This window comes from Quercus lobata, chromosome 2 (assembly GCF_001633185.2).
Source record: "Quercus lobata isolate SW786 chromosome 2, ValleyOak3.0 Primary Assembly, whole genome shotgun sequence".
NCBI classification, from domain to species: domain Eukaryota; kingdom Viridiplantae; phylum Streptophyta; class Magnoliopsida; order Fagales; family Fagaceae; genus Quercus; species Quercus lobata.
This window is the reverse complement of record NC_044905.1, coordinates 88,229,068-88,254,911: the sequence shown is the minus strand read 5'-3', so window position 1 is coordinate 88,254,911 and position 25,844 is coordinate 88,229,068. Positions and strand designations below refer to the sequence as shown.

Genomic DNA, 25,844 nt, shown 5'->3' with positions numbered 1-25,844 from the left:
TTTTCTAAAATTAAGTACTTTATTTTTTTGATTAAAAAAAAAAAAGTACTAGGTTAATGAGCAAAATAAAAGCCCATTAGCTTTTAAGCCCATATTCTTCTACTCAAACTGTTACTCCTTACTCCTCTCTCCTTCACACCTCTTTCTTCTCCCAACTAGTCTTCTCTGATCTCATCTCGTTCAAAGTCTTCACCCCTACAAAGACACAAACCTAACCCAAGTCTCTCATATCTCCACAAACCATCTTAAAAAGCAAACCTTAGCCCTTCACCCTTCAACCCCCACATACCCAAACCTCAAAATTTTCTCAATTTTCAGGTAAGGGTTTCCCATTTTTTCCAAATCTTACAAAACTCAAAACACCAAAAAAAATGGCACTTTCCGAAAGTGTTGTGAAAAAGGTCCTTCTCTCCTACACCTACGTAGCAATCTGGATCTTCCTCAGCTTCTCCGTCATCGTGTACAACAAGTACATCCTCGACCGCAAGCTCTACAACTGGCCATTCCCGATCTCGCTCACCATGATCCACATGTCCTTCTGTTCCTTCCTCGCCTACCTTCTCGTCAAAGTTTTCAAGGTCGTGGAACTCCCATCCACCATGACTCGTGACCTTTACCTCAAATCTGTGGTACCCATTGGAGCTCTCTACTCCCTTTCCCTCTGGTTCTCCAACTCCACCTACATCTACCTCTCCGTCTCCTTCATCCAAATGCTCAAGGCTCTCATGCCCGTCGCGGTTTACTCCATCGGGGTTTTGTTCAAAAAGGACTCTTTCAAATCCGACACCATGGTCAACATGCTCTCGATCAGTGTCGGTGTCGCAATCGCGGCTTATGGGGAGGCAAAGTTCGATTCTTTCGGGGTCATGTTGCAGCTGTTGGCTGTGGCTTTTGAGGCCACCCGTTTGGTGATGATCCAGATTTTGTTGAATTCCAGAGGTATTAGTTTGAACCCCATCACTTCGCTTTACTATGTTGCGCCTTGTTGTCTTGTTTTCTTGTGTTTCCCTTGGGTGGTTATGGAGTACCCTTTGTTGAGAGACACCTCGAGTTTCCATCTCGATTTTGTTATCTTCGGGACAAATTCGCTTTGCGCTTTTGCTCTGAATTTGGCTGTGTTTTTGCTGGTGGGGAAGACTTCGGCTTTGACAATGAATGTGGCCGGTGTTGTTAAGGACTGGCTGTTGATCGCTTTCTCTTGGTCGGTGATTAAGGACACTGTGACCCCTATTAATTTGTTTGGGTATGGCTTGGCATTTCTGGGTGTGGCGTATTACAATCATTCCAAGTTGCAGGCTCTTAAGGCGGCCGAGGCGCAGAAAAAGGTGCAACAGGCTGATGAGGAGGCCGGCAGATTGTTGGAGGAGAAAGAAGGGGAAGGAACTGGAAAGAAGACTGAAACACAAGATTGATTCTTATTTGTTTTATTTTGTTTGCTTAGAAGGAAGGAAAGGAAAAGGCGATTGGGATCAAAGAGATTGAGAAAATTGAGTGTGGTGAGACTTGAGAGGCAGTTTTTGTTTATTGGATATGTGTTATTAGGCTTATTCTGAACTATTTATTTATGTTCTATGTTTATTTCTTTTTGCACTCATTTTAGTTTTAGTTGGGGTTACTACGTGTTATTGGGATTTCAGAGTTAATTTATGTTACCTACAGTGCCTTATGGATCTGCTTTCATTCACTTTTCAGAGTTTTATAATGTCTTCTTGTTGTTTGATAGCTTAGAATTCCATGGATAATGTCACCTACAGTGCCTTACGGATACATTCCTTTCAAGAAAACTAGGTGGATTCTATAGCATGTCTTGCTAAGCAATGTGCAATACTCCAAATTTATCAATGTGCCATATTCTGAGAGGAAATGCATTATTAATAAGATATATTTTGATTTTTAGGAAGCTAGCAGTGATAGAATGTGATATCTTATTTCAATTTACATTCAAAAGGAGAGTCAGTTGCTTTGTATGCTTTGATATATGTTTAACTAGAAGCTATAGGCTGTGATCAATTTCCATCTTCAAGGAATTTGTTACTTTATTTATTCTGTTGCAATGAAGTGAGAATTTATTCACTGTTTGTAATGTCAAAAAGGGCATTGCCTTTGTTTTCTTTTTTCTTTTTGATAAGAAAAGGGCAATGCTTTTCTCTCTTGAGTCTTTCTCATCCTAAGTTCTGTCAATTCACTCTTGTTCTCGCTTTTATTTTGGGGCTTCTAAATGATTGTAGTTTAAACTTTGAGATTTTCAAATGAGTCACATTCATTGCAGCTATTAGAGATTTTTAATTTGTTTTTAATCTTGCCTTGCATACCGTTGTCTTTGGGTTAGAACCTAAGTTACCTCTCTCAGGATTCTTCTTATTTCTTTTCCTGTTCATCCATGCTATGTTGCTTTGTTTGTGAAGGAAAAAAGGATTCATAAAGCCTACTATGTCATTTTTCTTTCTGTCATATTCGTGGCAAGTTTTGTTTTTGGAGATTTGGTCTGCCCTTCCCCATGAATTCTCTGTTGGAAGTTTATTTTGATTTCAAGGTCAATTGGCAATGTGCTTTATATTGTTACTTTGAAAAATTATTGAGTGTTTGCATTTTCTTCTCCTTTTACACGTTCTATTTTCTCATTCTCAAATGGATTCATTTTTTGGTTCAGGCTATATATTACAAATTGAAAGGTTTATTTAGTGTCAGCCTGTCAGGTTATTTAAAAATTTAAAATTGATGTGGCACTTTGTACATTGGCAGATCCAGTGAATAAAATCTTAAAATGGAGAGGATCTTGTTTATTTCATTAGGCTCTCTTGTTTTCATTATATGATTCTGTCCCCACGTCTTGTATCTTCAGTCTTGTTGGTCTTTGCAAAATATGGTTATGGGGGGAGCTGGTCCTTAGCAACTTGTGAATGGGGTAAATAAAAGTGGTTTTTTTTTTTTTTTTTTTTTGCCAAAGAAATAAAAGTAATATTAGTTGTGGATCTATAATTCTATATAAATGTGAGTGTCACAATCTGTCACTTGAGCACGTTGGGAAAAAGTTGGAAATCTTTCCCATATGTGAATTGTGTGCATTGATTGGAGATTGAATTATCATTCTTTTTAGGTCTGTTTGGTTGAAGAGATGGAAAAATGAGAGGATAAAAAATAAGAAGGGAATAAAAAAGTGGGAGGATAGAAAAGATTTTGGTTAGTCTTATTTGTATTTGGTTAAGGGTGGAAAAGTGAAAGGAATTATTTGGTTAAGGGTGGAAAAGTGAAGGGATGAAAAAAAAATGTTTGTATAAATTTACGCATATGCTCATATTAAAAAATGATACCTATTTTTTTTTTTTTTATAAAAAAAGTGGCAACAACCAACAAAAAGAAATAAGTAATCACTCAAACTTATTAAAAAAGAAAAATCATATCTAAAAAAAAAAAAGTAAAAAAAAAATTATATCCAATTAAACCTTAAAATAAAATAATAAAAAAATCCAATAAACCTTAAAAAAAAAAGGAGAAAAAATGAAGAGAAAAGAAGAAGAAGAAGAGCAAAGTGGAAGAAGCACCCACTTAATTGTATCACTCGTCCATAAAACAAAAAAAAAAAAGTAAAATAACAACCACGTACAGCTCGTAAGAGAGGATAATTCAATCATTTGATAGCAACTATTTCCCCCCTCTATATTCTCCCGCCCCCGCGCGGGGTGGGTGGGTGGGGGGATTGAGTTTTGGTGGGTTTCCCTCAGGTCCCACCACTTTTCTCTCTCCCCTCCTCCTAACCATTTTCTCTCATATTTTCCTCTCTCATTTTTTTTTTTTTTTTTTTCCATCCTCCTTGAAATCATTCCAACTAAACAGTAAACATACCATTAAGGAGTTAAGCTTGTGCACAACAGTTGGGAGTTCATTTGGTGTGGCCATGTGGATCAACCTTGTTAATGACTAATGAGTTTTATAACTTTTATTTTTTTTTAATAATCAAGAAGCTTTCATTGAAACAAGTTGAAAAAAAAAAAGAAAAAAAAAAACCAGCAACAGGGTCATGTTTAATGAGTTTAATGACTAATTGAAAGTGCGGTTACACGGGGTTACAAGTCTTTCATATGTATAATTTTTACTTTTTTTTTAATTCAATAATTACAACAGGGGGATTTGAATCCTAAAAGTGTTTCGTTGGAATTATATAAAGTATTAACCGGTTGAAATTTTATGATAATAAATTATAAATTCTTTAAGGAAAATGCTAATAAATGCCCTTAAGAAATTTGTTAATATGACATTTGTTAATAATCAATTTAAAAAAAAGTTTTTATGAGAAAAAAAAAAACAATTAATATTTTGACAAATTTTTCTATTTTCCATAAAAGTGGTGTCAATTTTTTTCTAAAATGGATTGTTACCCATTGCTCTAAGAGCACCGATTAGCATGACACATTCTTTAATTGGACTGGAATAATGCAGTTTTCTTATCTACAACACTGTGTTGGCTTTCACTGCAACAATCACAACGGGTGTGTTTGGATATCGTTTATCTTGCTGAAAACTAAAAACTGAAAACATTATAACAAAATAATTTTTAAATATGTGAATAGTATCGTGAAACCCATTTTTAATGAAAGTTTTGGTAAAAAAAGAGATTTGTGAGTTCCGTACACAAGATCGATTGGAAAAGACAAAAATGCACTTCAAAAAAAAAAAAAAAAACTCATACACACACGCAAATCTGCCTAATCCAAACGGTCACTACGTCAAGACTTGTAAAACAATTGACTCTTTCAAGACCAGCGATATCTCTCTGAAGTCTTGGCCTGCGTGTGTTGTAGGGCAATGACCTTGTCCCCAAGAGCGAGTTTGTTGGGCACCTTCAGTTTGAACCGAAGGTTACCATATTTTCCAGTTATTATTATCATTAGATTAGAGTCATTAGACTGTAATTTAGAAAAAAAGTAAATACCAATTGTACCGTATGTTGCTGATGCAAACATAATTTACATTGCATTTAAAAAAAAAAAAAAAAAACCAATGGCATCAATAACATTATGCTTTTTATTGAAACTTCAATAATAACATTAAGCTATGTTGTATTATAAAAAATTTGAACATTTGATGCTCATTTCATGATAATTGCTCTTAATCATCAAGCCAAAACACCAATTAATGTTTTGGTATAAGTATGATTCAAATTGAAATCGATTATAAAAGATTATGGTTGAGCAACGAAATTTGCATAAGATGCATAGTTTGTATGTAGGTGACACTTGTATCATTGTCTTCTTTCCTCTTATAGGCTAGTTAAACATGTATAAATGAAACAATATCAAAACGAGTATAAATGTATAAGTGAAACAAAGCATCAAATTCCTGAGATTAATACGATTAGTGAACCTAGAACTTTCAAAATTTGAATAATCTTTTCTTTTCTTTTTATTTTATTTTATTATATTTATGGTATTTGGAATTGCAGAAAATGCAAGTTAATTGTAGGTGCCCAATTTGTTACGATCCCAAGACAGTATTGGGCTCGTATGAATGGAGGCCCTCACAATATCATCTGCAGAGAGTGGGCTTCACAGGTATGGCCTTGGGCATAGATAATCTGCTTGGTAGTAGTTCCTACGGGAAAATCCTGCATGGGCGGGCTTGGTTTTTCTAGCTAGACTCCTTTTCTTTTTTCTTCTAAAGTGCCGTCCCCTTGAGCCTTCTTTCCTTCTCCTTTTATATTGGTGTTCCATCCCCCTCTTTTGCGTCCACGTGTTGATTTTACTTTTGGGGTGCAGGCCTGTCCAATCGACCCATACTTAGAGTGGTTGGGAGTTGTTGGAAAAGCGCATGGGCATGGGCATGGGCTTGTCAGACGCCGAATTCCGTATTACTGTATTGGCTGCTTTTTCCCTGGCCCTGCCCTTACACTCATTTTGTTCCTCTCTTTGGGCATTTAGTGAAGTGCCGAGGAGGAGGTCGTCCTCGGCAATGGCTCTCCTCGGCTTAGGCCGCGGACCTTAAGATAAACTGGGCCTGGGCCGGACTACACTTTCTTTAGCCCCACATTAATGATTTAATTTTTTTTTTTTATAGGATTAACTGGTAAAGTGTGGTTTTTTTGTTTTGTTTTTGTGGTGGTAATGTTACATGTTCACCGAATCAGTAACTTAAAGAACCTCTCTTAATAGTAACTTCTCAATTGGAAAAAAACATTAAATCACCAAGTGATCAAAATTTTTATGATTTAGATCGGCCTCAAGTATCTTTGAGCATGTTTTTGTGGCTTATAAATTTTATCCCCCCCTAACATCAATATCTTACTCTGCCATTGCTTGAGTGGTTCCGTGCTATTCATAAATAAGGTGTAAGTGGGGAGGAGGCAATGACTACTCATGTGAGTGGGGAGGAGGCAATGACCACACATGTGAGCTTCCTTTTTCATTCATTAAAAAAAAAAACCATATGATCTTAATTTTAGTAACATTTGTTAAAGGGAAAAATATAATGGTAAAGGAGAATAACATGAAGAGAACATTGGAGAGGCTTTCATTATTAAGAAAAAAAAAAGAAGTTTTTATTTTTTGATAATTTCAATCACTATTTTAAAAACCAGACCGGACTAATCAGTTCAACCGGGAAATGGACCATATACTGGTTTGATAAAAATTAGGAAAATTGGGTTACAATAATGTTGAATGCAATATTTGAACCATAGTTCTCCCATGCCACGAACCTACAAGTGTATTGGCAAAAGAGTACTCATTTTACTCCATATATCTTTCACTTTTGCTTCTCAAAAAAATTTTTTTACTCCATATATAATTTTTAAATGAGATAAGGTCAAAGCCCTTAATCTTTTTTGATAATATTTTCCCAAAAATGAGAATTTTCCATTTTAATTTGATACATTTTCTTAATTTGTATATTTATGAAAAACAAAATCATAAGTATTAAATAATGAGACATAAAAAGAAGGATGAATTTTTAATTTTGTAAAAATTATTCTACTTTCAAAAAATTTAGGGAAAAATTAGATTTTAAATCCATTATTTGAAGGTTTGCAACTGATTAAATTCTATTGTAATTTTAAAAGTAATACATTAAATCCCAAGGTTTCAAAAAGTGACAAATTTATACTTAAAGTTTCAAAAGTAACAAAATATACTCAAAAATTTCAAAAAGTAACAAATTAAACCTTAACCCTATATTAATTAAACCCCAAAGACACTGTTATTCCACTTAAATGAGCTAAGTTTTATTTGTTATTTTTTAAAACCTTAAAAAGTCGTCTTTGATCTCCACCGTCGCATGCTTTATTCTTCAATTTTGATCTCCCCCACTCTTAACCCTCTTCATTTGCTCGATAGAATGGGTGGGATTAGAGATTGCATGATTTTTTTTTTTTTTTTTTTTTCACTTAAAAAAAAAATTTAATACAGGCGACATCAAGCCAAAATAAAAATTATAATTTAATTTCACCTTTTACCATATTTGATTTTTTTTTTTTTGATGTTCCATTTTAAATTTTTATATCCACCATTAGATGATGGGGACTATTTTGACAAAATGTCATAGTGTTAAAGATTTTGAAACATGAGGCAAAGGTAAGGGACCAATATAGTAATTAAACTTTAATACTTTGGCATAAATACAAATTTTTGGTGAGTGGAATGCTAAATGAATAAAATCAATTTCCTTTTAAAGAAATGCGTCAGTTGACAAAACTTTTAAAAACTATATATAGACACACTCACACACTTGTAACATTTTTTTTTTTTTTTTTCTGAGAAACAAACACACACAAAAGAAAGAGAGAAAGAGATTCTAACACAAAATCACACCACAACTCCACTTAAAAAAAGGAGAATATAGGACTCAACTTTTATTCTTGAAATTTTTTGTAATAGAATTTTAGTTGGAGTATAATTTTAAAATTTTCATAATCAAATTTTACTTAAATTAAATTCAGAGTGATTAATAAATAAATAAAACTTTATTTTTAGTATAATTTTTAATTAAATTTTTTTTGAGAGCAACTTATGAGAGAAAACATTCCCAATTCCTAACAAGCTAATACTGAGGACTTTAACAGCTCGTCTGGGAGGAGGAAAATGAACAAAATGGAAATAAATGGAAAGAATAATTTTAAAATATTCATTATTTTTCCTTGTTTGAGAGTCTTAATGAAAAGAATGAAAAATTCATTTATTTGTTTGAGAATTTAAGTGAGAGGGAATAGAATGAGTAGGAAGGAGTATTCATTCCTCTCTATTCCCTCAAAAGAGGAGAATATAAGACTCAACTTTTATTCTTGAAATTTTTTGTAATAGAATTTTAGTTGGAGTATAATTTTAAATTTTTCATAATCAAATTTTACTTAAATTAAATTCAGAGTGATTAATAAATAAATAAAACGTTATTTGTAGTATAATTTTTAATTAATTTTTTTTGAGATCAACTTATTTGAGAAAACATTCCCAATTCCAAACAAACTAATATTGAGGACTTTAACAGCTCGTCTGGGAGGAGGAAAATGAACGAAATGGAAATAAATGGAAAGAATAATTTTAAAATATTTATTATATTTCCTTGTTTGAGAGTTTTAATGAAAGGAATGAAAAATTCATTTATATGTTTGAGAATTTAAGTGAAAGGGAATGGAATAAGTAGGAAGGAGTACTCATTCCCCTTTATTCCCTCAAAACTCCAAATATTCATCTCCCTAAAATTGGAAGGAATTGAAGTAAATAAAATTAGGTTTAATGATTTTTTTTATACTAAAACTCCAAAAATACTCATATATATTCAATTATTTATTTTAAAATAGGTGTCTAATAGTAATATTGTTGTAAAATGATATCATTCATGTCCTTTTATGTTACTCTCAAATAATGTTACTTACTTTCACTTTATTTATTTTAAAAATCAAAATAAGATTACTTAATTTCATTTCCTTTCTTGACTTCTTTCTATAAAAAAAAAAATCCAAACACACTAACATATGTGTGTATATATAGTGTCCCGCCTTACGCACAAGTATATATAAAGTGTGTATTCTTTTTCGGCAGAGTAATACAGGATTACCATGGAAGTTGTTACTGGCTCTGGTTCATCCTCTTTTGGGGTAATTTTCTTCCCTATACTTTTATATTTTTTGCCTTCCAATTTTTACAACATAAGTCACCACACCCATTGAAATTGATAAATTATATCACTCACCACATGGTGATGATAGTGTACCAAGCACATCTTGTCCTAGATGATAATACTCATGGTAGTGAGTGCTTACTTCAATTCAATGGTTTATTTGAAAGTTGGATTGGTTCTGTTCTGTGAATTATGTTCACAATTCTTCACTTTTTTTCTGTGAATTACGTTACTAGTGCTATTGGTGAAGCAGTCATAAGAGTTATCCGGGTGATTGTATTACTTCTGATAGTCAAAGAGAAGGGAAAAGAAAAGAAAAGAAAAGAATGAAAGAAGAGGATGCAAATTATTCAAATTTTAACTACCCCAATTCAAGTTCCTTCATATGAATCTAGATGTAGATAGCTTAAAAATTTTCATTCATTGACTGCTTCTATTTGTTGGATATGGATGTATGATTATAGTCACGCTTAATGAGCATAATCTTTTACACTCCAACAATGTACACCCCATGTATATGCATGAGACAAATTAAAAGTACTTCTTCGTTGTTTGGATAGTGATGTATGATCATGAGCTCAATGAGCATAATCTTTTATACCCAAAAGAAAGTACATGCTCTATGTAAATGCACAAGATAATTTACAAGTACTTATTCCTATCAGAAATATGTAGTTTTGGAGCTTGGTGTATGCGTTTGCTCATACAGAGTTTTAGAGACAAGGAATTTTTTTGCAACATGGACTGATTGTCATTGATTTGTATAGTCTGATAAGCATCTTTCTATTAGTATGTCTTGCGTTATTAATTTGAGAAAATGTGAATTATAGATTTTGGCATGTATGCTATGCTTGATAGACTAATTGTGATGGTATAGGCTAGTCCTTTCCCCTTCATAATTACGTACTTCCTGTATCTTTCTTATATACAAATTGACACACAAGATGATGCTTTATGTGGTTCTTTACATGCATGTATCGCATAGGTGCATCTTCAACATTGGCTTACTGACAAAAGAGCTCGAGATCAGTTTCTCATTCAATGTTCTGTGGACCTTGAGATTTATTGGAATATTGGTGCAGGACATTTGAAGCCTGAGCTTTTTGATCATCGTACGGTAAGTTTTATACATAATCTAAGGGAGAAACCTCTCACCTCCCAATTGCTCTTGCTTGCAAGTTTCAAACTCTAGCTATTGATCTACATCCTCTCTGTTTGTTTGTCATACATACATATATTGTTTTTAGTAGTAAACCTTTGATGCATTATGATGATTAGATTTATTAGACATTAAGGAAGTTTCTAAAAGTAAAGGCATTTTCTTGGGGAAAACTAGTATGTATGCCTTGCCATACCCATTCTCTTCACCATCCCCACCCTCATACTTGATCTTCAAATTACAGTTCAAACTTTGTGATGCAAACTAGGGGAAAAGGCATGGGGATTGATTACTTTATCCTGACTGGTTCTCTTCCACTTTAAATATAAATAAATACATAGTTAAACAAGAAATAACTGTAAGAGAAGGAACACGAGAAAAGAACCTTGTTATTTGCAGACTTATGGTGAAAAGCAACTCAAATATCTATTGGAACCAGAATGTCTAATAATTTTTATTAATTTTAGTAATTTTATTCCTTGGATCCATTTCCTTGTTATTCCAGTTAAATTTGCTCTTGAAAGGAAATGGAAACATAAAAATCTTTCTAATGGTTAAAGAATGATCAAAATTTTCCTTTGCATTGCAGATTTTTCTAGAATCTGCTATGTGGTCCCCTTCTGGGACTTACTTGGCCACCACTCTCAAAACGGGTTCTGTCATCTGGGGAGGCGCAACTTTTTTTATACCCTTAATGTTTTGTGATCACAACATGGTTTTCTTCTTGGGCTCAATTTCATATTTTTTTTCTTTAACTTTTTACTTACCTTTTGTAATGATTTGGCATTAATCAAGCAATTGCAGGTTAAGCTAATTGATTTCTCAGTTGGGGAGAAATATTTGGTCAGCTACAGCGAGCATGATAGAAAAGTGAGTTTCTTTATTCTCTTATTATTTTGGTTGTATGTTAGTAGCATGAATAAGCCAGTTCTAATGTTAACTCATTATTAGGGGGCTGCGCTTAAAATTTTTGATGTAAAAAGTGGAGAAGTAAAGATGGTTATTGAAAGAAGTCAGGGTGAGCATGCGACTGGGGGAATTGCAGGCATATCTCAAGCAGCCTGGCCTATTTTTAGGTATAAATTTAGTTAAATTTATGTTAAGAAAAAATAACCTTCTTAAGCATTGTTGGCTAGATTTTTTTTTTTCATAAATTGTGTTGCTGTTCTTGTAGATGGAGTGGCAGAAATGGTGACAAGTACTTTTCCAGAATCGGAAAAAATGCAATATACATATATGAAACCAATACCTTTGGTCTCATTGACAATGAAACCTTAAAGGCTGAAAATGTTATGGATTTCTGTTGGTCACCTACCGATCCTGTAATAGCTCTATTTGTTCCTACAGATGCTGATGAGATGCAGCCTGCCAGGGTAAGTATGTACCTTTCTTATGGATATCAAAAACCCTCCCCCAACTTCTCTAGATGCATTCAGTCATGGAGAATCCCAATCCCTCAAAAAATCATATTTTTGGGAAGCTTAAAATAATGCCTCACTAAATTCTATACACACAAAAACCATATAATGTTTTATTTCCCTTTCTATTTTAGGTCAGTCTGATACATGTTCCCAATAAAGAGGAATTAAAGAAGAAGAATCTCAATGGTGTTAGAGATTGCAAAATGTTCTGGCAAAGCAATGGGGAATATCTTGCTGTTCTGTTCAACCAGTTCAATGGAATGAGGAGTACTACTTATCAACGTTTTGTGATCTTTGGTATCAAAGATCCAGGTATCCCTGTTGAGGACTTTGAACTTGAGAATGAGAATGACATGATTATTGCATTTTCTTGGGAGCCAAATGGCCAAAGATTTGCAGTCATCCATGCTTTAGATCAAAGGCAGAATGTGAGTTTTTACTCGGTTATAAAAGCTCAGAACAGATTCCAATTCTCAAAGCTTGTAACTCTGGAAGTTGAGCAGGCAGGTTCTCTTCACTGGTCACCTGCTGGGCGTTTCATTCTACTAGCAGCAATGAGGGGTTGTGGTGGAGACTTGATATTTTATGACGTTGATGCTCTGGGAACCTTAGCTATCGAACGTTTTGTGGCAACAAACATTGAGTGGTCTCCTACTGGAAGGTAAGTGATAAATATTTCAATAGCAATATTTTATATTGTTTGTTATTAAATGGTAAGCAATCTAGTAAGTTATTTCTCACTTAAGGCATCCTTACTATCCACCATTATAGTTCTTTTCTTGGATACATTATCCACCTCTATTTTCTAACGGATTTGGGGTAAGTTATTTCTCATTTATCCTGTTCTTGTTTGCTGTAATTGACTTTTATTGGTTGGTAGTAAGCTAAAATTGATGAAAATACAATTAATTTGACTGTTCTAATCATGTCAACCCTTTCTGCAGGTATGTTGCAACTATCAGGACTTTATCTGATGATTTGGATGTCAGGCAAGAGGAATTTCAAGAAGGGGTCATGATTTGGTCCTTCTTTGGGGTGCTATTGTATCAGATTCCAAGGAGGCATTTAACACAGGTATAGCTAGAGATATCATGTGAGTGGAACCAAAATATAAAAAGGCATATTTCAGTTAAAAGTCCAAGATACAGATATAATCTGTTTATTTAAACTCTTCCATTGTTTTGTCCATGAAAATTCTTGATACCATAATTTTTTAAATGTTTTTTAGGTTTAACATTGACTGATCGTTATCAGTTGTATCTGGCTATTTAACATCCTTTATTCAGTTTTTTTTTTTATCATTAAGATAAATGTATCTTTGAGGGAATGTGGTAGGGCTGGGGTTGAGGTTGCAACTTAGTTAGCACAGCTCTACCTGCATTTATTACTATAAAAAGGAGCAAAGTTATAGGCATGGTACTGCTCCAGTCCCTACAGTCAGAGATAGCTGGATGATTTGTTTGACTTAGAATTTGTGTAGTTTTTTTAAACCTTGATCCTTTCTATGTTGCTATTCTTTGCTGTATGTGAGCCTTCCTTAGTATTATCATAGCTTGAAGCTTATGAAAGTAATATGTGCAGGGCTTTATAGTATTAGCACAGAGAGACTGACTCTATAATTACTCATCACAACTTTATTTCCAAATGCTTTCTTATAATTAAAGTGATGTTAAATTATATATTGAAACCAATTATCCCTATAATAATTTTAGAAATCAATTTATTGAGGTTTAAAGAGACTAAAACTGCAATACTTGTTTATATTTTTTGAACAGTTGCTTTGTGAGTGTGTCCTAATCTCCTAGCAAGACAATATAAAATGGCATAACAGGAGTTCCTTTCTAAAGTTCTAGCAAATGTTCTAATTCTAAAGATTGTTCCTCGTTCTCATGTTACTTTGCAGTTTTGGTGGCGTCCGAGGCCCTCTCCCTCCTCTAGTACCCAAGAAATGCAAGATGTGCTAGAGGTTGTGAACGAACTTGATATTGACCTTGACAACGACCTTGATAACCTTATTCAATTTGGCGACGTTGATAACGAGGACAAAGAAGTTTTCACATTATCTACAGAGCAGCTTTCCACTTGGAAAGCACCAGAGGGCTGGGATCAGTGGTGGACAGAGATTGGACGTATGATGAATAAAAATCGGAATGCAGCACTGAAGGAGCCTGAGAGGAAGGAAGAGAAGCTGGACGGATAGATGTTGATTGACAACTAATATATAAACATTCAGTATGATTGGTTTCTTTTAAGATTTTTGACTGAATTGGTTAAAGTGATCGTAAAGAAAGTGAAAGAGTATGTTGCACAAATTTATCATTTTTATTCCAAGTGGGTTCAAAATTGTCTCAATTAAGAGGACTTTGTAATGTAACAGTGATTACAATTTTATAAGTAAAGAAATTCACGATTAAGATTAAAAAAAAGGAAATAAAAGAAAAATCTTAGTTGTATCAATGAATTCTGACCAGTGCAAGGCTTTGTACAAGGATCGAAATCTTGAAAAACAAGTCCTATTATTTCTTTGTTACATTGTGTGTCATTTCAATCATTATTTTCCATCATGCTACTTGTTCATCAGAAGCAGAACTTACAAGTTGCTTTTCATCTTCACTCTTGTTATTTGTTAAAGATTCTTCTCCCATGGCACCCAAGAATTTTCTTCAAACTTTAAAACCTTCAAATCTATCAAAAACACAGAAAACAAGTACACAAAACTAATCTATCAGAAACACAGAACAAACACATAAACAAGCACAGAAAACTCTTGTTCTTCAAGAACAAACAATTTGACCACCAACACTTAACCCAAAAGGCCTAAGTACAATGTTTATGGGCTTAACCATGTTATATTAACCGCACATTCTCTTTATCATTATTTAATGTAAGACTTCACTTATATGTGTAAACCCAACATGAACAATGTGTGCAACTATTTGAATTTAAAGAAAAGCCTGACATCCTAAAATTTCAAATTTCAATCAATTTCAATCAAACCAATTTCACTAAAATCAAGTCTCTCTCCCTCTCAAAAATTTCTCCAAATTCAATCACCTCTCATAAGTATACCCAAAAATTAGAATTTGAGATAATCTAGTACGCTTGTGGAGAAGGGTATCGAGAGGATGAGGAAGAGTTGGTAAGATTGCCCAGGAGGCTCGAGTGCAGAGCCTTCCACTGGGGGCCGAGATTACGCAAAGGTAGAACACCATAAGATTATTATAAAAAATATTTTCTTGCTTTTTTTTTTTTTTTGTGTGTGTGTGTGTGTGTGGTTAATTTCTTGCTTTCTTGTTGATGGTTTGCACACCCCACACATATGTTTTGGCCTTGGTGAGTCCATAATTCAAAATAGGTGATCTAACGACCGTTGCCTGACTAAACATACCAATAAATCCCAGTCCACTATTGCGCCCATGTAACTAGAAATTACTAAGTTTCGACCGAAGTCTGGATTCCTTTTACTTTTGTGCGTGCTAATGCTTTCAGTCTTACTTAAACATACTTGCACATTTAGGGGCAGCGCTTTTTGGGAATTGTTAGGCCCCTCTTATTGCACTGAATGACCGACAATCACCTTGTTCGTACAATGCCATAAGACAAATGAAATGATGTAGCAGATTGAATTTTGTATAATGATTTGGAGAAATCATTAATCCATCGAGAGGACCTAGTCAACAATGTCCAGTGTCCTCCCTCCCTCCCAAGTTTGCCTATTAAGCGTAATTAGTCTCTCAAATTTGAAATAAGTGCTATTAGTCCATAAAGTTTCAAAAGGGAGTTCAATTGATTCTTCTGTTAACAACCATTAGTCTCAATACCTACATAACTAACAAAGGTACAACTTGACAAATTTTGAGTGATTTGGCATCAAATTTGATATTGAAAAATTAAAATCCAAAATTTGACTCGTAAAAAAAAAAAAAAAAAAAAAAAATCAACCCATTAGGAGCCAATTCAGTTTGAACTGACCCGTTGACAAATGGGTATATCCCCAGTCAAACTCAAAATTAAGGAAACTTTTTTTGGGGATTTAAAGATTCATCAAATCAAGGTGGCGAGTTGGATGAGTTTGACCTAGTTTTGATATCTGACAATCTGACATGTTCTTTAACATGGAGGAAATGGCAGCCTTAGAGAAAACTCTGAAATTGTGTAGGAAAGTGTTCATGGAGTGAATAAATTTTAAAGGAGTGGAATGAGTATAAAGAATAAAAAAAAGAAAAGAAAAAAGGAATGAAATGGAACAAAGTAGATGTACTAGAATAGATTTTTTATTTTTGGGTCAAACAAAAACCGTTAATTGAAAGTTGGATATTGGATGTCCCAGAATAAAATTTTCTTATCTTTTGATTTTTGAAATATTTTAGTCTTCAACTTTTATATCTACTTCGCTTGGACTTATTGAAATTTTTTGTCACTGTCTTGGTTTGTTTCTTGTGCTATGTAATTTTAACGGTCCATCTAATAGACATTTTCTTTTTCTTTTTTTGGTAGAAAGACGATGCATTAAGAACTAACCAGAAACATCCAGAACAGGGCATACCCTGTTAACATACAAGCCATTCTTATCAAAATTTAAAACATCCAAGCCATTACAAGCCATTTTCATATCTTAGGTAATTATGTTTTTAACATTAATTTGACTCATTTTCATATCTTAGGTTTAAATCTCAATTTTTAACTCATTTTTGTAACATAGTGATACTATCACTTGCTGAAACTAAAAATCAGATTAAGATGAATGATATTGACACTAAACTATAATGAAAATTAATGAATAATATTTCATGAAAAAGACCTAGACCTCTTGGGAGGCGAAAAGCAGAAAAGGGCTGCTTCCCATTGAAGATCAAACAGAAAAATTGGAAAGCAAAAATTCATAATTCATATGAGAACCCAAATGAAAGACCTGTGCTGCAATTTTACCACTATACAACAAAGATTCTGCTGTTACACAGTTTCTTCTTCAGGAGCATCAACAACAGCACCATTCATCTTTGGAGAATTTTCAGTAGAATTTGGTGTAAACCTTGTGGCGCACACAATATAAAATCCCAAGTTGATCAAACTCAATAGTGCTAGAAACCAATAAAAATAATCCAATCTGCCATCATTAATCCTAGGAGAAAGCCAATCGTGCCCACCATTGCGTCCAGTAACATTCCTTATTATGGTGACCAAAATTGTACTCAGATACATACCAAACGAGGTGGTTGTGAGGTAGAGACCAGTGGCAATTGCTTTCATTCCTTTGGGTGCATTGTTTGTGAAGAAAGCCAATTCTCCAGATAATATAAAGGCCTCTCCAATACCAACCAAGATGAACTGTGGAAGCAAAAAGAAAGCACTTATTGGTAGGGTTGTTGACCTTGTCATGGTATCTCTATTGGCTCTAACAACTGACAATCTTCTCTTTTCTACAAGTGCCGCCGCTGTCATTCCTAATAAGGAGAACAATAGGCCTAGCCCTACTTTTTGCAAATTTGTTAAACCTGAAAAAGGAAAAAAAAAAAAAAGGAAACTAAATAAATAAATAAAAGTAGCAATGTTTTCATTTATAAAAAAAATTATAATTAACTAATTTGAATCTGGATTCTTAATACCTCACAAGAAAGAACAATAGACATAAGGTTGTGAATGAGTCGTATTAAAAGTTCAAAAATTGTTCTTTTAATTTTTATTTCGAACACAAGAAAGTTTGAGTTTATCACCAAACTAAATTATATGTTCAAGTTTGATTTATTTTCTTGTCGAACAAGCTTAAACTTATTCACAAGTTACTCGATTAACTTATTCTTCCCATACTACATATTTAATAAATATTAGAACTAAATTATTTTATCCTTTCACAAATCTATTCTAATAGTTGATAGCTAAATTATAGTTGAAATTATATTATTTGAAATAATTAGATATAATGATTTCTATTTATGAACATATAGAAATTAGATTCACCAACATCATATTGTTAAAAGTTTTTAATAATTTTTACTAAAAACTAGCTTAATTATATTATAAATAATTTACAAGTAATAATTTTATATCTTATGAACTAATTTTAAACTTGCCAACAAAATCCAATGTTAATTCTAAATAATAACTGTACTTTGTACTTGTAAACATATAATATTATATATACTCAAATCAACTCACACTCACGAACTTATTTATGAACACGTAATTATATTTGAACTTGCTTGTTTAGTGGTCAAACTTAAACTTAGAATTGAGTTTGACTCTTATGCTAAATAAATATAAACAAGTATTTTTTTTCTCAAGCTGAACCCGATAGCTTAATTTATTTATAGACCTAAATACACAAAGAAATCCCTTCCTATCCAATATTAACCACTTTTCATCATGTATATGTATGTGTATATATATATATATATATATATGCAAAGTAAAAACAAATTAGGTCAGACATATTCATTCCCCAATGAAGTAGGTTAAAGAAGTTTCTTATATTAAAAGTAAATGCAATTTGTTAATGTAAGAATTGAAAATTCAAATAGTGTGAAAATACTATTACTTATTTAGACCCCCAAATTAAAACTTATGGCCAACTAGATTGCTTTTACCCTACTTAACTAAGTGTGGAATAAGAGTAAGTGTAACGCAATGAAACTGGAACAACTATCTAAGGCATAAGCAAATACTATAAACAATAAAAGTAAAGCTTAAAGAGTAAGAGAAGAGAGATGCAAACACAAGATAACACTGAGACGTGTTATTGAAGAGAAAACCTCAGTACGACGCGAAAAACCTCTCCGCGGCCCTCCAAGCCCAATCGATTCACTAGTGAATAAAGTTGGAGTACACGAATATCAAAAAACCCTCCAAGCCTAATCTACTCAATATACTTGAACTCTCCAAGTTCCAGCTACCAATGGGCTTCACCGAACCATGTTTTCACTAGTAATTTGGATCCTGCAATTAGCTCCAAATTGCATCCGCCAATCAATGGCTTCTTTCAATGCTTCCAACACGCACCAAAACTTATCTCAAAACTCAGATTGGGTGAGATAAGTGTTTGGGCTATGAAACTCCCAAGGATTTGAGATTAGAGAGTTAGGAATAGAGGAAAAGTAAGAGAAATTATGTAGATGATTGTGGGTTTGCAAGCTCTAACTCTCAAGTGTATTGCTAAGGTTTTCTCTTTGAAAGTCTCCTACAATTTCGTGGTTAAAGTGGGCTTATAAAGTGTTGTTATAAAAATGAGAAAAACACACTTTAAAAAGTTCCAAGCTGAGAGTTTCGTCACTTGCGACTTGGGTTGAGTCGTGAAGTGACTCATGAAATACAGCCTAACAAAAGACTGTTTGGATTTCAGTATGTGCTTCTCACGTGGCCTTTCATGGGTTGTCTAATTGCGAGCTAGTCATGAACTTCACTGTTTTCATAATTCTTCACCAAACTCTCACACTCTACCCTCACATTAAATCCCACTAACATACAGGGAAAAAATTGAACAAAATACAATCAAATTTGACATAAAATAAAAGTCAACATAAAACATAGTTGTAAATTACAGCTTTACAAAAATAAACATTATTCTTGCGTTCAACATTTACGTACCTTGACTTCTTTTATATTTTTTCATGAGAGGCATAATCAGGCGGTCATAAATAGCAAGAGTGGTCATTATGGACACAACAAAGAAGGCGTAGAGTGATGCCGGAGGAATTTGGAATTTTCCAATTGATCTATCCATGGTAGCAGCTTGCTGCACTGAGAAGCCAGCTAATTGTGTATGTATCGTCCAGAAGATAATTGTTGTCGCCCAAATTGGCAATAATTTGACTAACATTTTAACTTTTTCCACCTTTGTAACTGTGCAAAGTTTCCATGGGTTTGGAATTCCAGAGTCTTTGCTGGTTATGATTGCCGCCTTGTCCAAGCAACTGTCATGGAAGTATCACTTGTTAGCTTTGAAAAGATCCTTAAAGGTTCCTATTAAAATTACAAATTAAGCACTGCTATGGCCATAATATTTTCACAACAAAGATTTTTTTTTTTTTTTTTTTTTTTTTTTTTTTTGAGAAAGACAACAAAGATTAGTTGATAAGCTATAACGTACTGGCTCTCATATGAGCCTAACATTGATATTATTTTTTTACCTACCATTATTAGCATGTCACTTAGGTTTTGTTGTGAAAATGTTATACATATAGCTTTATTGTTACAAATTTAAAAATATATATACTACCATATCATTTAAAATTTTAAATAGTGTGACACTTTGTACACCATTAGATCCAAAAAATAAAATTTGAACCATGAAATAAGCTCTCTCCATTGTATGAAATTAAGAGGTGTTAAAAATTAATACTTTGAAGTTTTTGTATGCATGTAGTAATTTTCTATGTATGTTAAACTTGTGTTCTTTATGATCATTTACTTGCATGTATAGGGGTAGCTTCATGTGTAACTCAGTGACCACCCTGACTTGCCAAAAAAAATGTTTATATATACTTGCAAAAAAAAAATTATACTAAACTAACCTATTTTGAACACCTTAATAAAAATGTTAAACACCCTAACTTGAGAATCACAAGAATTTAGGTTCAACAAAAATAAAAGTAATACTACATTTACAACATTTTCATAATAATTTTACAACAAATTCTATGTGATAAGTTGTTACTAATTCTAATTTGAGCCCAATATTGACATTACTTTTTAACCCACCAATAACAGACTTTTGCACAAGATTTGTTTTGAAAATGTTGTAGACGTAACATAATTTCAAAAATAATTTTAACCCCTCAAACATAATCCTTAATCCCTTAAAAAAAAGCCTTAAATTAATAACAACAATAAAAATTAGTCCAATAAAAATAAAAATAACCCAAGCAAAAACAAGACTAGACCAAAGAACAACAAGTGAACAAATTATTCAACAAAAAGCCTATTCAAAATAAATAAAAATAAAAATCCCTAATAATTCAAATTTGTAACTCCTTCATTCAACCCATAAAATAAATATAATCCCCAATTTCATTGTTCCTTTAAAAAAGTATCAAAAGAAATACAATAATCATGAGTTCATCTTGGTGGTGTTAGCAATTATACTCTCTTTAGCTTTGTAGTTGCAATAATTTTGCTCTCCTTAACAGCTCGACTCGCAATTATAGCAAATATCATTTATTTCTCTCTCCCCCATCCCCCAATTTTCTATTTTGTATTATCATTTCAACTCTCTTTCATTTTATTACTCTCATTTCAACATTATCAATTCCCACTTTATCTCTTATCAGTCCTTTATTTCTTTTTCACTTTGTTAGTAGAAATAAATTGTAATACATCATGTATTTGATTGCATTTTTTTTTTTTTTTTTGGTGACGTTGATTTATTCAATTTATTTGCTTACTAGGTATGTGCATGGTGGACAAGTATAAGTGCTGTAATTTATGTTTTTAAAAGATATCCATGTAATTGGTATAGTAGAGAATCAATTAATTGAATAGAGAAGAAGAAATTTACAACCCCATTATCTCACCTTTATTCAAAAAATACCTTTGTCTTCTTAGAAAAAAAAAAAATTTTGATAGCAAAATCTTATGAGAAATGCTAATAATACGAACCCCATTATCAAATTTTAATGGCTTAATCACTTTAACCAAAAACTAACAATTTATCTAATGTAAGTTATTAACCAAGTTTCACATTGCCAACATAAACAAATATAAGCCGAAGTACATAAATAGCAATATGAAAATGCAAAAAAAAAAAAAAAAAATCAAACCAAAGCCAAACATCAAAAAGTGTTTACGAATAGGAAAACTAAAGCACCCAGACGAAAAAAACTCTCTACCTACCATATTGTCAGAAAATTTACACTAGATGAATAGTTGTAGTACAAAAGACTATGAACTTGCAAGCCCATATCCCCCCCTATGTACTTGAGCCCTTCAAGCTCATGCTAGCAACCAACTTTCTAGAGTCCTTTCTTCAACTACTTGCAGGAGATACCACCGTTGAGTCACCAACGGAAAGCCACCAATGAATATGAATTTTGTAATGACTTCTACGGTTTCCTTAAGCTTCAACGCTTTCTTATAACACTTAACGGAATGTGTAGATGGTGAAGGTGGTAAAAATATTTCTCTCAAGGGTATATCAATGGTGAGAGAAATGGAGAAGAGAGGTTAGGAGTTTTTTAGCTCTAAGATAAAGGCTCTCTCTTTCTCTACAAAGTGGGATGGATGGCTTAAGTAGTGAAATGAGAGCTTCAAAGTGTGTATACTCAGATTCAATCACAAGCCACATCGAACGTGCACAGGATGTGTGTGTTGGACTATATGGAGAAAAGCAGAAAATGCAAATCAGGATAAAATAGAAAATTTTGTGTGCACGTGGTTCTCGACTTGTCAGGTCGCAAAGTGAACGCAACAGGCCTATCCAGACAGCTGCCTACTGGAATCTCCTGCCACGTGTTACTCGTGTGCTAGGCCAGTCGCATTGAGGCTGGCGGTCACATTGTTTAACTCGGCTCAAGTACTTTCTACCCAAATACAATATTGCCCAAAAGAAAATACATTAAAATGATAGGAAATATATAAAACTTTGTCATTGAATTAAGCCAACATTTAACAAGAAAAAAACATGGACTTACATCTTATGAGAAACTTATCAAAATCATTGTGCCCCTCTATTCCAAAGCCAACAAAAGGATCATGTTTTTTTTACCACTTATGCTTAGTAATTAATAAGAATGCACTATATGCATACTTTTTTCCCCTTTATTTTGAAAAGGCACTATATGCATACTTTAGTTATAACAATTCTGATCAATGTTTGGAAAACTTGTTAATGGGCTTAGAAAAAAAATTAAGAAAAGCATAATCTAAGAGAGCAGATTATTTTCCAAGAGAAAGAAAACAATATTGACAGCAAACTTCTAAAATATTAAGCAGCAATTCTAATGGTCACATACCGAAACTTATCTGTATGATATATTCTTGATTCTTGAGAAAGGTCTTCATATAAGGCACTATCGTTAGATGGATACGCTACCTTCCTTTTCTTTACAGCAGCCGCTATAACTTGAAGAATTTGAACTATAGGGGTTCCTAAACGTTGCTTGTACCTATATCTTTTAGTACCCAGTAGAAAGACCAAGAAAGCAAGTGTCATTGAGGCCGAGCAAATCCCATATGCCCAGCTTCTTCCAACTTGATCTTGTAAGTACACAAGTACTGTAACTGCCAATAAGGTACCCGAGCTGATAACAAAGTAGAACCTATTGAAGAAATGTGCCATTTGAGCCTTTTCCTCATCATCATTTTGATCAAATTGGTCTGTTCCAAGTCCTGCAACACTTGACTTTATTCCACCAACTCCTATATTAGTTAAATACAGAGCCATGGTGAAAATGCCCATTTGAAGACTATTGGCCTCTACGCATTTGTTGGATAAAGTAGGATTGCAAGGAGGCGGGCGTAAATTTGGAAAAGAAGTGGATATGGCTAACAAACACGTTCCCTAATTTATTATCCCGGTTGACAATATATTAGTACATTTATCAAATATAGAACTTAGCAAGCAGGGAAGCAGAATACTTGGATTAAAATTCAAAAAAGAAAAAGAAAAAGAAAAATGTGTAGCATATAAATATCACATTAGGAGTTAACATGCTAAAAGTATACTCACCCCTGCATGAATTGTAGCAGCAATGGCTATCATCCAATATCGGCCTAAGAAAGAATCTGCAACAATGCCTCCAAACAAGCTTAGAAGATATGCTGTGCCCCCTGATGTTGATGCAAAATTGGAAGCACTTGCGCTAGGAAGATGCATTGTGCCAACTAAATATGTCACGAGGTTCACAATTATTGCCATTGTGGCAAATCTCTCGCATATTTCAATTCCTGTGAAAATTATCAAAACCAGTACGAGTATAATATGAATTAATTAAAATTTCAGTTTTAATTAGAGTCAAGTCTAAAACCAATTAGAAAATGAACTGAATCACGTTATTAGTTTTTTCATGATAATTAAAGGTTGTAATCAATCTTTATATATGCATTAATAAAAGAAATAGGACCCTTTCCCAAAAAAAAAAAAAAAAAAAAAGAAATTACTTAGTTTTTTAAAAGAGATATCTAGAGTTCAAATCTCCCTCATTATAACTATCAAATTATTTTATTTTGTTTTTATTTTTTATTTTTTTATAAAGGGAATCACTTGTTTTGTTCCCAGCCAAAGAATATATATTACGGTTAAGAAAATTTGAGAAAAATTGGAGTAGCTAAAAATTTTAAAAAACATACATAAAAAATAAAAAATTATGCACAATAAGAAAATGGAATTTACCGAGGATTTGAATAGCAGACAACCAACCACCTGTTTTGGTCCTATCAGCATGATTACCCTTGTGATCAACTGCATCTGGGACGAAGGAATTCATTTTCCCTTCCTCTGTGCTTTAAGGTGAAGATTTCTCACTGGAGTGTTTTTTGTTACTTGCACGACCACTATATATAATTCAGGCTGGTTATATACATATATGGTGTTTGGCTTGGGTCCAGTTGGGTCTAATGCACTGTACCTGTTACATTTCAACATTAAAAAATAATAATAATAATAATAAAAGAAAAGAAAAAAGAATACACTGTTTGTAATTAAAATCATTGTTGGTTTAATATGTTGTTAAATAAATCACCCATTGTAATTTCTCTATTTTAGGCAAGACCCAGTTTTTGATGAATCGGTCTGGATTGTATGTATATGTACATGCCATAAAAGAAGATAAATGGCTGAGAGGTTTCCTAATAAGAAAGGAAATGGAAAATGATAAGATACTGCTTGATCTTGGGATTTTTCCTTTCTCGTAAGAGCTATGTTCTTAGAAATGCATCTGTAACCTAGGTAATGCTCTAAATCGGGTAACTGATTAATGAGGCTGCTAATTAAATTTTCCCTCTATACATGAAAAAGGAAGCTTAATTAATTTGCAGCGTTTTATATTAATTACTCCAGTATCATGCTATGCATCCGTACAGTTACGTGTATACAATACAAATGCAAGACACTTCATAGTTAGAAAGTGGGCAATGGGGGAAATGAATCTAATCTATAAAATACAACAAATTTAATTAAGAACCATCCAAATCTTTGGTTTCAACATGACATTCAAATATAAAATATGGCTTTTATTTTATTCATAAATCTTTTGTTTTGTTTTGTTTTTTAATTTTATTATTATTATCTTTTTTGGTCATGCTAACAAGTGCCCTTAGGGTATTGTTTAATAATTCAGTTAAAGAAAGTTTTTATAAGAAAAGAAAAAAAAAAAAACAATTAATGTTTTGACAATTTTTTTCATTTTCCATAAAAAGTGATGTAAAAATTTTCCTAAAATGAATTGTTAACTAATGCCCTAAGGCCTTATTTGGGAGGAGGGAATGAAATGAAATGAAAAGGAATGAAAAGAATAATTTTAGAATATTCTTCCATTCCATTTTTTGGGAGTTTTAATGGAGGAAAAGAAAAATTCATTCCCTTATTTGGGAGTTTATTAAGTGGGAGGGAATGAAATGAGTAGAAATGAACACTCATTCCTTTCTATTCCCTTAAAATCTCAAATTTTTATTCCCTCCAAAATTGGGAGGAATGGGAGGGAATGAAATTAGATTTAATGAATTTTTTACTAAAGCTCCCAAAATACTTCTATATATTCAACTCTTTATTTTAAAATAGGGGTCTAATAGTAATATTATCATTAAATGATTTCATTCCATTCCCTCCATATTACTCCCAAATAAGATTACTTACATTCCATTCATTTTCATTCCTTTCTATTCCTTTATTTTAAAACATCCAATTAAGGTTACTTAATTCCATTCCATTCCATTCTTTTCCATTTCATTCCATTATATTCATTTTCATTCCCTTATGATCATTCCATTCCATTCCCTTATGAACTCTCAAATGAAGCCTAAGCTTACTCGTTAGCGTTTCCTTTATATATATATATATATATATATATATATATGTAAGAAAGTGGTGTTCAAGCCTTTAATCAGACTATTTTACTCTTTGTCCATAAGACACGACAGTAATATAATGAATGGATAATTGAGGCCACCACCTGAATATCTTTGTGAGGTTTTTGATCAGTAGATTATAGAAAAGTCAACTATAATATCTG

At 32.8% G+C, this 25,844-nt stretch overlaps 4 protein-coding genes across 4 annotated transcripts; 3 read left to right on the top strand and 1 right to left on the bottom strand.

The window, feature by feature from the left end:
* Nucleotides 1-103: 103 nt before the first annotated feature.
* Nucleotides 104-1,684, top strand: LOC115977058 (probable sugar phosphate/phosphate translocator At4g32390). The gene has a single exon (XM_031098694.1). The coding sequence runs from the start codon at nt 372-374 to the stop codon at nt 1,410-1,412; it is 1,041 nt and encodes a 346-aa protein (XP_030954554.1). The 5' UTR covers nt 104-371; the 3' UTR covers nt 1,413-1,684.
* Nucleotides 1,685-9,043: 7,359 nt separating this feature from the next.
* On the top strand, nt 9,044-11,549 carry LOC115973621 (eukaryotic translation initiation factor 3 subunit B-like). The gene is made up of 7 exons (XM_031093879.1): nt 9,044-9,082; nt 10,091-10,222; nt 10,854-10,979; nt 11,069-11,134; nt 11,216-11,340; nt 11,439-11,455; nt 11,545-11,549. Exons 1-7 carry the CDS (start codon nt 9,044-9,046, stop codon nt 11,547-11,549), a joined length of 510 nt encoding a protein of 169 aa, XP_030949739.1.
* Nucleotides 11,546-13,985, top strand: LOC115968854 (eukaryotic translation initiation factor 3 subunit B-like). Its single transcript, XM_031088373.1, has 4 exons — nt 11,546-11,637; nt 11,817-12,346; nt 12,630-12,759; nt 13,589-13,985. The coding sequence occupies exons 1-4, from the start codon at nt 11,557-11,559 to the stop codon at nt 13,883-13,885; spliced, it is 1,038 nt and encodes a 345-aa protein (XP_030944233.1). The 5' UTR covers nt 11,546-11,556; the 3' UTR covers nt 13,886-13,985.
* A 2,517-nt stretch (nt 13,986-16,502) lies between these two features.
* On the bottom strand, nt 16,503-24,360 carry LOC115973571 (protein NRT1/ PTR FAMILY 6.2-like). Its single transcript, XM_031093841.1, has 6 exons — nt 24,357-24,360; nt 24,008-24,112; nt 23,345-23,562; nt 22,629-23,176; nt 19,267-19,592; nt 16,503-17,180 (listed from the first exon to the last, which is right to left on the bottom strand). The coding sequence occupies exons 1-6, from the start codon at nt 24,358-24,360 to the stop codon at nt 16,639-16,641; spliced, it is 1,743 nt and encodes a 580-aa protein (XP_030949701.1). The 3' UTR covers nt 16,503-16,638.
* Between the last annotated feature and the right edge of the window lie 1,484 nt (nt 24,361-25,844).

Excerpts from the sequence above, each read along its gene's own strand:
- LOC115977058 (XM_031098694.1), top strand. The coding sequence starts at position 372 with ATGGCACTTTCCGAAAGTGTTGTGAAAAAGGTCCTTCTCTCCTACACC.
- LOC115973621 (XM_031093879.1), top strand. The coding sequence starts at position 9,044 with ATGGAAGTTGTTACTGGCTCTGGTTCATCCTCTTTTGGG. Across the intron at positions 9,083-10,090 it reads CTGGTTCATCCTCTTTTGGG|GTGCATCTTCAACATTGGCT; the intron begins GTAATTTTCTTC and ends TGTATCGCATAG. Across the intron at positions 11,135-11,215 it reads ACAGCGAGCATGATAGAAAA|GGGGCTGCGCTTAAAATTTT; the intron begins GTGAGTTTCTTT and ends ACTCATTATTAG.
- LOC115968854 (XM_031088373.1), top strand. The coding sequence starts at position 11,557 with ATGGATTTCTGTTGGTCACCTACCGATCCTGTAATAGCTCTATTTGTT. Across the intron at positions 11,638-11,816 it reads ATGAGATGCAGCCTGCCAGG|GTCAGTCTGATACATGTTCC; the intron begins GTAAGTATGTAC and ends TTTCTATTTTAG. Across the intron at positions 12,347-12,629 it reads GAGTGGTCTCCTACTGGAAG|GTATGTTGCAACTATCAGGA; the intron begins GTAAGTGATAAA and ends CCCTTTCTGCAG.
- LOC115973571 (XM_031093841.1), bottom strand. Across the intron at positions 23,177-23,344 it reads CTGCTACAATTCATGCAGGG|GGAACGTGTTTGTTAGCCAT; the intron begins GTGAGTATACTT and ends ATAATAAATTAG. Across the intron at positions 19,593-22,628 it reads TATCATACAGATAAGTTTCG|TTGCTTGGACAAGGCGGCAA; the intron begins GTATGTGACCAT and ends CTTCCATGACAG.